Source organism: Lepisma saccharinum, chromosome 28 (genome assembly GCF_977018435.1).
Source record: "Lepisma saccharinum chromosome 28, izLepSacc3.1, whole genome shotgun sequence".
NCBI classification, from domain to species: Eukaryota; Metazoa; Arthropoda; class Insecta; order Zygentoma; family Lepismatidae; genus Lepisma; species Lepisma saccharinum.
Genome location: NC_139256.1, coordinates 14434014 through 14447013, shown reverse-complemented (window position 1 = coordinate 14447013; position 13000 = coordinate 14434014). Strand labels below are relative to the sequence as shown.

Sequence of the window (13000 nt, the reverse complement as noted above, 5' to 3'; positions counted from 1 at the left end):
TTGAAAATTGTAACAATTCAAATTAATTCAGAATATGTACAAATTTTAATACATAAGGTTTCCGCTGAAACTATATCATAGCAGTCTACCAGTTTTGCTTTAAAATTTCACATGCGAGAAGAATTTAAACACGAAAAAAATTTCTTCCCATAATGTTGCTGCAAAAATAATAAGCATTACACATTTTGCATAATTTTCAGGATATTTAGGCTCCATGAAAGTGTCATCTGGCATTTTTGCAGATTCTAAAAGGCACCTGGACTCCAGAAAAGTATCTGTCAATTCTGTTACTTCACTATCACCTCAATTCTAAAATTTTTCCTTCACAAATTAATTGCAACTGTGAAACTTATTTAAAAAAATAAGATGACTCATACACTTCCAAATCAGAATTGCCAAGGAGAATTTCAAGACTGCATTTATACTCAACAGTACTCACTTATCTCTTGCTATTCCGCCATCAGTGACTTGAAAGCCATGTTCCTTAAGCAGAGCACACAATGTCGTTTTGTTGCTGTCCCTGATGAAACCTTCCTGCAGGGTGTCTCCAGGTTCCTGCAGCTCATTTCCTGTTGACACTACAACCACAGTTGGCTGCCTGTAGAAAATATAGTAAATGTAACTTGTGAAAATAGCAATGTTAAGTTTTATTTATCTTGTAGATTATGGTTCTTGTAAGAACATAATCACAATTTTCAATGTAATATTATTGAAAAATACAAGCTCCCTTCATCAGTTATTTATTCTTAATTTAATATATATTACAGTTTGTAATGATCATTTGTTAATAATTTTTGCACACTTGAATTATTTCATAAATATGTTGAAATATAATGCGAAGAAGAAGATATAATTTTTGTTGGTTTATGTATTAGCAAAATAACTATGCAAGATTCAGTTCACTGATGTCTGTATTTAATTTCGTTACATACACTGCTATTACCTGACTATTCATTACATGCACTGCTATAGCAACGTCAGAATTCAATTTATACAGCATTTAGTGCAAATGAATAACACAAAATATAATTAACTTTGTACAAAGTAATTATTATGCATTGTTTAACTGTTAATAGAAAGTGAGTTTTCTAACATGAAATTAATAATTTTAATAAACATATAATCATATTGTGCAGATCCATGGGACTGTCACAAGTTGTGACAATAAAATAACTTACCTACAGTTTAAAGTGGGATCTGAACCACTATGTGCCTCTACCGGATATCGAACCTGGGACCCCTTGATTACAAGGGCTTATACAATGAATCATGTCAATAACCCTACATTGTGGAAACTTAATAACATAACTGTGAAACAAGCAATTTGTTTTTTATAAATAGTAATATTATTATTTTAAATTAAAATGTTATCAAATTTTAATTATGGATCCAAAATATCATCAGATAATTCAAAATCATCCTCCTTTCTAGAAATGTTCTTCATCTCCTCTGTAGGATCAAATTTCAAAGATGGTGGCTTACACCATTTGTGAAAAAGAGTCTATATTTTAATTCTAGTTATATAATTCATTTTATAACTGCTTCTATTTATTTATTTTTGTTATATTTACTACATTGTTATGACTAATATTAATCAAACAAGAATAAATGTCTATGAAGGGAGTGTGTGAACATTCTGAAACGTTAAATCAAAAATTGTGTTTGTGTGTTTGTAAGAACTATACACTACAAGAGTAATAATTTTACAATGCAAACAATACGTATAGTTTGTTCTGAAAAATTGTAAATGTTAACACAGTGTCTAACTGCAGCTGTAACAAATTAATGTACCACAATTTTGCGTAGAAATAACCATGAGAATTTCAGTTCGTTACAACAAAATATTGAAGTTCAAAAATTCACAAAATTTAAAAAAAATTATACTTACCTATAGACTAAGATGGAGACAATCCCAACTGTCGCCAAAAGCCCTAATTCTGAAGGACCCAAGATAGAGTTTTTGCGTAACACTAGTTGGCCTTCCGCAATATCGCTGCCTGCAGGTCTGAAATTAATGAAGTAAATAAAATAATTCATCAAATTTCTAACAGGTGTAGGGAAGAAAATATCATATTCAAGTAAAAACAGAGGGGGGGGGGGAGCATCTTACACTATGTTTTATTTTGTGAAGATTACATTAAAACACATATCACACAATGTCTAAATTATGGAATACTGTCACACATGAGATGAATAAAGTAACAGTAAATGTTAAAAAAAAATACAGTGTTGCATTTGAATTTACATTTAAAGTAAATGTGACTTACTTTTCAGTAAATCAGTGATTAGACAATCGCTGGGATTTTCTTAGAAAAAGGAAGCACATCCTTGTGTTTATTTGGAACACACTGTACAAAATTTCACTTACACGAGGTGACTTTTTTTAAGCAAGGTTCATTTGCTAATAACTTGTTACATCCCACACAGGCGTAGTACTGCGCATGCGCATGGACTTCTGGCATCCCTTGCACAGAAGCAAACACCATTTGGATTGATTGATTGATTTAGTTTATTTTACTTCGCGTTTTGTGCCTCTTGGCTAATTTGCGAAGATAGGGATGAGTGATGAAATGATGAAATTAATGAATGGACATTCATAAACAACCAAGCTCGAGTGGGATTCGAACCCGGGACACTTGAAACACCATTTGGAGCCATGTTGTCAGTGTATGCGCTTCGTACTGTGTGATTGCAATGTTTAAGATGATTGAGTGGCCTGCCAACTGTGAGATACGGTCAGTGATTTGGTTCTTGGCAGCAGCAGAAATTCATTCAATGCAATGAGTGATAGCAAAGTGCAGAAATGGGTAAATGGGTGAGAATGTTCAAGGATGATCAGGAGAATGTGCATGATGAGCTGTGCTCAGGTGGACCATCTGTGAATCAGCGATGATTTTGTGCATGTGGTAGATGCCAAAATCCATGAAAACAGACAATTCACAATTTCCATGAAGTTTCTTGGCAGCAAGCGTTTCAGCAGCAACAAGGAAGTGAAAACGGGAGTTGGAGAATGGCTTGCCTCGCAGGCAGTTGACTTCTAGGAGCTATGAGCTCATCGTATGTTATGACAAATGTTTAAATAACCATGGAAACTATGTGAAAAAATAGATGAAGGCATGTATCATCTGATACAAAATAAATTTTGCAGTGCAGTTTTCTTGGCAAAACGGACCACACTTACAAAATATTCCATGTATATTGTTAAAAAGAAGCCATATGTGGCAGTAAGCAAATTTGACATCTTAAAAAAATATATGATCAATTAAACAATAAGAAATTTACTGGCAACAATAAACTGATATCCCACTATTGACTATCACACACACAACATCTCTCACCTGATGTCCTGACCTATTTCAGGTGCCTTCAATATCTGAATTTCCAGTTCAGTCCTCCCGTCATCTGCTTCCTTAATCAATTCTGTGTCTTCCACCTGGACTACACAATCTGCTCCTGAAGGCACTGGAGCTCCTGTGTTTATCCTCACACAGGTCCCTGGCTGAACTTTTATCTCGCCAGGCTGAAAAAAATGCAAGAGTTAGAAAACAGACATATCAATTGAAGGGCTCGGATGTAAAACATGGTAAGTGACATTTTGGTCATTTCTGAGTTCATTAAGAAAAAAGGTTATTAGCTATACTGTAGATAAATTGTTTTCTTGTTGTGTTTACCAATTTCAGAAGGCTTCACTGAGTCCAATGCAAATTGTACGACATGGCAAGTTCACTCAAAAATTAAAGGATGGCACATTTTACTTTGAAAATGAAAAATGACCAAAATGTCACTTAACATGTTTTACACCCGAGCCCTTCAATTAATGATGGGTGCGGTAACCATGGTTATAATATTGTGTACATGAAATTTTGTTTCCGCATTGCAAACTGGATTAATTGGGAAAAAACTATGCAATTCGCAATGCAGAAACACGAAATTTCACATACCAATGTTTGAAGTTACATAACTGATTAATGATTTTCTTGAGAGAAAAATGTGTATTCTAAAAATGTCACAATTATGCATAACTTGCAAAATATAGAAATAATGGATAAAAATAAATAATTGCAATGTTATCAACCAATTTATCAGCTATGGACGCAAGCACAACAGTTAAGAGATAAAGTGAAATGTTTAGTCTCAGTACTACCTTTCAGAAAAATGGAAATATTTTGCTTTTTTACAATCTAAAATGTCAACAAGTTTGGGAGATACGAGGGGCGTACTATAATGATTTACACTTTATTTTATTTCAGGTCCTATGGTCCACCATTCGAGAAGTAAGGACTGGCATATATATGAAGCTACGAGTCTAGTCTACCAATTGCAGGCAGCAGTGCCCAAAAAGGATTCCCGGTGTTCACACAGCAGCACGTTCCGTACATCATTGTCAGCAGATTATTGGACAACATGGAAAGCGACTATAACGGTCAGCGTTGGATAAGATGGTTTCTATGGAGAGAGGGTGTGACCACAGCAGAGATTTACAGACGATTGGTGCCAGTGTGTGGTGAACATGCGCCTTCACGGAAAACAGTTTACAATTGGGTGGAAGGCTGGAAAACAGGACGCACGTCAACAGAAAAAGGGACAAGTTCTGGAAGGAAAGTGACTGTGACAATACCAAAAAACATTACACGGGTTGAGCAAGTCATTCTTGAGAACAGGTGCATCATGTTTTCTCAAATGGAGGTAACCACGGGCCTGGCCAGAAACACCCTGCAACGAATTGTGCACAATCACCTTAATATGGGGAAAGTGTGTGCCAGATGGTGCACATCGGTGCAACGGTAGCGGAACGTGAATGTAGCAGACCCCCTTGTCCCTTTTTCTGTTGACGTGCATCCTGTTCTCCAGTCTTCCACCCAATTGTAAACGGTTTTCTGTGAAGGAGCATGTTCACCACACACTGCCACCAATTGTCTATAAATCTCTGCTGTGGTCACACCCCCTCTCTCCATAGAAACCAACTTGTCCAACGCAGACCATTATAGTCACTTTCCATGTTGTCCAATAGTCCTCCGACAATGATGTACGGAATGAGCTGCTGTGTGAACACCTGGAATCCTTTTTGGGTACTGCTGCCTGCAATCGGTAGACTAAACTTGTAGCTTCATATGCCAGCCTTCACTTCTCGAATGGTGGACCATGAGACCTGAAAAAAAAATAAAGTGTAAGTCATTATAGTATGCCCCTCGTACTTTTTAAAATAAATTGTATGATTTCACCAGAAAAATTTTGCTTTTAACAAGTTGAAATAACTTTTTTTAGCAGAGTAAAGGTAAAAGGTAAAGTGTTCCCCTGTGCATAGCACCACGCCATGAAGGCGTATAGGGGGTGTGGGGGTAACGCCCCACACTTTCTTGATCCGGTCGTGAGTGGGGTGATGTGATCAGCATCACGCCCCTGACCGCCTTTACCCCCCAGGGTTTCCCCCAGGTACCCATGTTATTCGACGCTGGGTGGGCGCCGGGGCCGCTTCCATCGTTAGAAAAGTTCCCGGATTTGAACCGGCCGGGGATCGAACCCGGGACCTTTAGCATGGTAGTCAGACGCTATTAGAAATTATCTATGTTGTGTTGGACACCATACTTTGATTTCATTTGAATTACATTATATTATGTCACTTTTCTGCCACTTCTGACTAATCGCAAGAATGAACAAATGGACAATCACAAACATATGTGGAAAACGAAACACAAGCCCCACGGAGGATTATCCTGACTCTGGTCTAGGCACCAAAGCCCCGTCAGCCTGCAAAACATTCAGCCCAAGGTGAACTACATGGAAGAGAGTTTGACACTTTAATGCCTTGGTCACCTTTTACACTCCAACACAATACTAATTGGCTCTGTGAATTGTGACTTTTTTGTAAATAATGTTTATTCTGTGACATAATTATTATTAGAGCCCGGAAGTTCAGGCATTTATTTTCGTTAAAATAGGCAGGCAAAAAGTCATTTATAATGTGGAAAATAGGCACTAAAAATGAAAAAAGGCAAAATAAACAAAAAAAGGCACATTTGGAAGTCGCTTACTTTAATCTATAATTTCTGGCAAAATGTTAAAATCTACATTGGGAAGAGCATTTTAATTTTCACCAAATTCACGCACGTAACCATGTAACTTACCACTTAATGGCACACTAAATTTCGGCATGATGGCAAATACAAGATCATTTCCCTCCAAAGTGCAGAACTAAACTAAAGATAGAGAGCTTGATTTTAGAATGCATGCAAAGGCCCTTGGGCATTAGTGCTGTTTCTTGTCAATAACGTCCTGACACGGACGCTGGACGTGATGACGTAATTGTGCAGATGTTCTGCAACAGGTTTTCAGCAGTCAATCATGCACAAGGAAATGTTAACCGAGCCAATATCCTAACTCAGCACGAAATACTTTTCTCTCACACTTTTCTCCTTCAGCAATGTTGAAACATGCGTGAGTTCAATATTAATTAAATAAAGCGAAAATTATTCACATAATAAACGGAAGAAAAATAAATGCCAACAACGTTTTTTGGGAGAAAAATAATTTATATACACACTTTTTTTAAAAAAATGGTCCAATTTCATTGAAAAAGGCAAAAAAGGCATTATAATTAAAAATAGGCAGTGGGGTCCCAAATAGGCAAAATAGGCAAAATGAAAAGGCTTCTAAAACATTCGAAACAACATAAAAAACGTATATCCGGAAAAATTTTATCAATATATCCAGTAGATAAAAAGAGGCATTTTGCCAAACTTCCGGGCTCTAATTATTATACTTTATCGATATTTTGATGCCACGACCATTCATGTTTTGTACAAGAGATAAAATTATAATAGCTTTTCTTCAACCATAACCTGCAATGATCCTTCCAGTGGTAGTTTGAAGCCCTAATGATTGGGCCACCGCTGTTCCCTCTTCCATAATTAACATATTTCAAATTGACAGCAACGCGAAATAATTTTCTTACTTTAAAAAGAATACACAATAATAGTAGAACATGAGCGGCAAGAACTTTTCAAGATTTTTTCGGCAGGCTATGAAAGCACAGGTAATTGTTGCTTTGCCAACTTCCAGCAGCAAAGTTGGATATAAATATTCGAAGTTTCTTTTGGAACAAGTCCTAGGTTAACAGAACTATTCATTCATTAATTTCCGAGCGCCTCTAGCAGAGAAATGTTGAGTTTCTGTCAGCACACAAGATCGTATTTGTGACGGCGAAGTGCTGATGCTGGAACTCTTGAAATAAAATTTTAAAAAATGCTACTATGAATATAACAAATATCCCATCTTCTATTTCAAATACAGCATTGCTAGACTAGTTTTCAAAGAAAAACTTACTTTACTTCCTGCAGTGCTATCTCCTAGGACTTTCCTATTTCCTGCTCCATCTGCTGCCACCACTGCATATCCATCCTTTATGGAGGCTGGGAAGGGAGGAAGGGCATCCTTTGCATACACATCTTCTGCTAATGTTCTTCCCAGAGCTTCCCTACATTGAAATATAAATGTACAAAACAATTAAAGCATGCCATTTAAAATTATGTTTTAATTTATGGTACTATTTTATAGTGATGGATTCAATGTTGTTTGCTATTCTAAAATTTTTATGTAAAAGTGGTTAAGTGAAAGAAAAGGCTATAAGCCTTAACTTCGCCATGAGAAACAAGATGCAATAAATAAATAAACTAAATTTCTTGCAAAACTATCTGAAATTTCAAAAAAAGGATTGCGTACTCATATCTGTCTACTCATATAATTCTCGAGGACAAAGTTACTGTATCACTATAGTCTCAGGGCAGAGTATAGCACATGTTGCCAAATTTCTGGCAATTTTCTCATGCCATCAGCGGAAATCGTTCTTCCGTATATCACTGATGGACCACAGTAAGGCCTGCTCTATGCTATCAATGGTATTGAAGCAACATCCTCGTTGAGGATCTTGTAGCTTCCGAAAACAAGTCACAGTCGCAAGAATTCATGTCCAGACTGTAAGGGGGTGCTTTAAAAAGAACCCATTGTGCACCACACCCCATTGAGGGCCTGGGTCTACCTAACAACTGACGACCTCACTCCCATCTGATCCTACTCATTCACTCACCCGAGGTGGGAGATCACCCAACCAGTTACGGGGTGACAAGAGGTCAGCATGACGAACCTCCAGTTGTTGTAGGTTTTCATGACCGGGTTACACTACTCTTTCGTAGCTCCCCAATTTCATCATGATGGTCCCACACACAGGCTTAAATTTCAGGAGAAAAATTGTTACACTTCCCTTAGGAGACTCGAACCTCCATGCACCCTGCAACCGGAGCTCAAAGCATGATACCTTAGACTGTATGGCCACAGTGTGGGACAAGAGCATTCTTTAGCCATCTCCAATCCAAATGCTCAAGCAGCTGCCACACTGAATTTGAAACATGGCACCTTCAGTTGTGGTGCAGCACAATAGAATATGTTCACCAGAAGAGTTGGTCACTTTCACTGGACGAATGTGATTCTCCATAAAGTTACTGTAATATTCGCTGTTCATGGTAACTCTCTTTGATTCTGTGTGACAAAAGAACATGACTTTGTAGTCACAGCAACAAGAAGCATCTCTTTATTATTACTAGGTGCTTTCCCGGTCTAGGCGAATCAATATGGTGAACCGTTTAACAATTGTTGAATATGGAAGTGCCTCATCAAAAAAAAGCTTGCAGAAGTTCTCTGTGATACATAACAGCATAGCATTCACATGCAACTTACATTTTGAATGCAATTTGTTATTTTCGTGAGAATATTGTTTTAGAGCACACTACTCAATGTGGCTACAATCAGTGGTTCTGCCATCACACATCAAACTATGGAATAAAGCCACTATCTGAATAAACGCTTAATTGTTGCTACCAGTAACAAACAGTTGACATATTGTTGAGCAATTACTTTTTTTAAAATGATCCTCGTAATAAGGAAAATTTTGCTAATATAAGTAAATGAAATACAGAAAAGTTCCCAATACTGATATTATTATTCCAATCTGATATAAACTTGAAATATTCCATGAAGAACATGTGTTGATCATTGTCCCCCAAGCTCCCTTATTTAGACAGTTACCACTGTGCCAGGAAGGGACATCATGGTGCTGTCATCATTTTTTCGCATCTACACAAGTAGTAGGAAAGTTGATGATGCAATCAGCAGCTTACATTGTAATACCCATGACCTTATGTTGTCAAAATGTGCAGCCTTCTCAGAAGCTTGTTGTCTTCATCTTGTCAAGTGTCTGCATCAACGTGAAAGGGAATTGATTTGTTTTTACAATTAAGCAGAGAAGGGAGTTTATAATTATCATGTAAAACAAGGTACAAAGCATGCAGAGGTGAAGTACAAAAATATTAGATACGCGGGTAAAAGTGGTAAATAGCTTTGATCCCAAGTAAACACACATATGTCAAAAAAAGTTACCTATTCATAGGTAACTTAGTGCAAAATTAGAATAAATTTTCCTAATTTCAATACAGATTAATGTGAAGCTCAAAAAGCAGTCAGACAACCATTTAGGTCTCTCATATTTGTGAAATATGTGCATAATAAATATGTAGAAATAAATGCAGCATGTTTGTTACACTTGCATGCAAAAACATGGGACACCAGAACACAAATGACTGCACACTTGGTACAAATATATTGGTGATAGGCACTTAAAGAGTTTGACATTGTCCATGCAAACTCTGAAATGACTGACCAATGTGAGGACATTCCATCAATTTTCGACTATATCTACAGCTGTCTCCAAAGAACCATTCCCTCTAAAACATACCTAAAATTGATTGATTCTTTTCCAAGAAGATGGGCATGTTGAAGAACCAGAGCCTGGGCTTCTGCAACACTGAAGAGTGGATAAGGGGACTTCCTTGCCCTTCTAGCGACCTGGCTTAGGTTCACCTGAAAAATAAAAGAAGCAACTTTATGCATCAGCATCTTCCCATATTTCAGAAATGAATGCACACAACAATCTCTCTAGGAACTCACGTTACACTTATTTTTTGTAAAATAGTGCAACCAGATTAACATTTGACTTAAGGATTGCTGCTGCTTACCTGATAAGGACTATTTCAAGGTCAATATTTTGTAACAAATATTCTGAATTAGTGTTTTAATATATTTATTACTTGCAATAATGCAAAATGAAATAAAGTAACAAATAAAAATGCACACTGCAACATGTGTAAGCATATGGGGGGACGTGGATGTATGACTCCATGTAGACACATTGCTGGAAAATTTCTCACTTGGAATCACCCACCCAAGGAGTACATACTGGAGCAGTATTAAAACGTTCTACCTTCCCGGCGAAGAAGACTATCCTTATAAAAGAGGGGCAAAACGTTTGGTTTTCAATGTCAGCTCAAGATATGTGCTTTATTGTTATTTTATTATAATGAGAGTGCCAATCCAGAACTATTTGGAACACTACTACCAGATGAATGCCAAGGTTTAAAAAAAAGAATGCCGACAGCTCGACTTTCGAGAAATACAGAGTTATTGCTGTGATGTACAAACAATATGACAAACACATTTGTATGTTCCCTTGCCAACAAAAATATTGCCTGTAGAAAGATGAAGCTCTCCTCTGGTCATTGCACCACGTCATGAGGGCCCACATGGTGCCTGACATTCTCAATCTCTGCCATACATGCCCAGGTCAGAATTTGAACCCGGGACACCTAGCACCACTCTGCCACGGGGGGGGGGGGGGGTCATAACGGGAACAAATTTGAAACTAAAAAAAGTCTGTTTAGTGGACAATGAAAAAAGTAGACTTAGACAACAAGGTAAGACATAACAGTGAGGAAGTAGTTTTACACAAAAAAGCAACAAAGAAAACCAAACCCCAAAAACGAGTAAAAATTTAGACTTACTGATGATACCATTACAGTGATTGAAGATCTTCTCAATTTGAAGCAAATGCAACAAGAAAATAGCCAAGACGACACCTGCAAGCAAATCATACTAATGATGAAACTATTAACTGAAATTAATAGGTCCATTTATTTACATCACTGCAGGAATTGCGTTAATTGAATAGTAACAAGAGAATGGAAAACTTTAGTCATGGAGTGGAGAATATTGTATGAAAAGTGTTTTGAGTTTAGCATCCTTTGACAAATTTTCAAAACTTTAAGTGTCTTACAGAATAAGCATGTGGTTAATTGTTTCCCAGATGGGAAACAGACGAAAAGTCTGAATCTTACATAACCATAATTGCATATGGACTCATGAGAAAATACAAATGCAAATTTTTTCTTCTTGTGCATATTGAGGAAAATATCATTACATAGCATTTGGTAGATGAGCCAGCAATAGCTACTCGCAACTGAGTACCTATGGAATGGGAGGGGGATATAAAAGGTAAACCCCCCTTTTTTTATAAGGTCAATTTCTCTTCTACGTATCACACACGCACTAGAAGCTGCATTATCAGAGGCTATAGAGCGATCACAAGGAAAAGAATCTTCGGCCGAAGTCTCTGCACACCTTCCCTTCCATCAGTTCAACTCAGGCCATAAGGAAGCATGCTCCACTCTGCCCCTCCCCTCCATGCAGGAGTATGATGCAAAGTAATCGCAGGTCTTCGCAGGCTCTTTTTCCTGTGGTTCCACTAAACCACGGCACATCGGCACTGGAGCTCATAGTCAGTATATGAGGCTTGTGTTCTGTGTCCCTATATAATGTCCCATTATCCATTTCATTTAGCCGGTTCCCGTGGCGGAATGGTTAACATATCGCGCTACGATGCCAGGGATTGCAGGTTCGAATCTCGGCCTGGGCATGGATGTTTGTGATTGTCCATTCATCAATTCCAACATGTCATCACTCAATCCCCATCTTCGCAAATTAGCCAAAAGTGGCAGAAAAGCAAAGTAAAATAAAGCAAACCAATCAACCATTATCCATAATCACCCTTCGTCCCCATAGTTGTTGATGGGTTGATTGCGATGATTGATTTGGCATATTTTACTTCAATTTTGAGCCACTTCTGGCTAATAGTAAAGATGAGGATGAGTGATTAAATTGACCAGATCAGAATTCGGACCTGGGACCCCTGGCATCATAGCATGGTGTGATATCCACTTAGCTACAGAGGCTGGCAGCTTGGGAATGGGAAAAAGTGAAATCCCAATTTTACATTCTCGTACAGTATACATTCAACAATCTTGGCTTGTAATCAAGGGAACCCAGGTTCAATACCTGGTGGAAGCACAAAGTGGTTCAGATCGCCCAATTTAAACTGTATGTCATCCCGATGAGCCTATTATGTGCATAAAATGGACTTAAAACAGCAACAACAGCCGACCTCCACAGCAGGGTGGTTATGACAGTGAACTACGCCAGGGGTAATGGGTTGGAATTTCAGCCAAGGCATGGCTGTTCTTTGCAAGTGTCCCTTCATCACTTTCATATCATCACTCATCCTCATCTTAATGTTTAGCCAAAAATTGCAGAAAAGCAAAATAAACCAAATGAATCAAACAAAAAACAACAACATTCAACTGTCATGGCCCAATCGAGTATAATGTTGTAAAAGCTACCTCAATTTTATATTCCCCCCCTTTTTTTTTTTATAATGGTACACAGAAAGACATAAAATTGACGTTCTACTGTACTAATAACGGTCAACAGTAATAAGCATTTTTCAGTAAGCTTAGAATTGCTTACCTTACTTTCCTCCTTGGAGTCTCCTCCATGCTCATGATGATGATGGTGGTGGTGGTGGTCATGAGAATGAGCCTGGCTTTGCCCCGTTGAATGCAGCTTTGAGTGAACCATCTGGACTTCAGTATCTTGTCCCTTCAATAAGGACACAGCATGAGGAATTGCCGGGATAATACTTTGCAAGCATTCCTGAGAAGCTTTCACACTTCCTGGCAAGTTGATAATCAACGTCTTGTTCCTGATTCCACAAACCGCTCTGGTGTATAAAAAGAAAAGTGGAAATTATATTATTGAGAACTTGTTATTCATGTGTGTGGTG

At 37.7% G+C, this 13000-nt stretch overlaps 1 protein-coding gene across 2 annotated transcripts in view; it reads right to left on the bottom strand.

Annotated features, from left to right (window-relative positions):
• cin (Molybdenum cofactor synthesis protein cinnamon) overlaps positions 1–13000 on the bottom strand; it is a 42154-nt gene that overhangs the window by 19066 nt on the left and 10088 nt on the right. For both annotated transcript variants that reach the window (XM_083114094.1, XM_083114095.1), the window contains exons 4-9: positions 12685–12937; positions 9785–9909; positions 7324–7474; positions 3339–3520; positions 1889–2005; positions 440–598 (exon numbers count right to left, since the gene is read on the bottom strand). In XM_083114094.1, coding sequence (XP_082970220.1) covers positions 440–598; positions 1889–2005; positions 3339–3520; positions 7324–7474; positions 9785–9909; positions 12685–12937 — 987 coding nt within the window. The remainder of the gene's footprint in view (positions 1–439; positions 599–1888; positions 2006–3338; positions 3521–7323; positions 7475–9784; positions 9910–12684; positions 12938–13000) is intronic.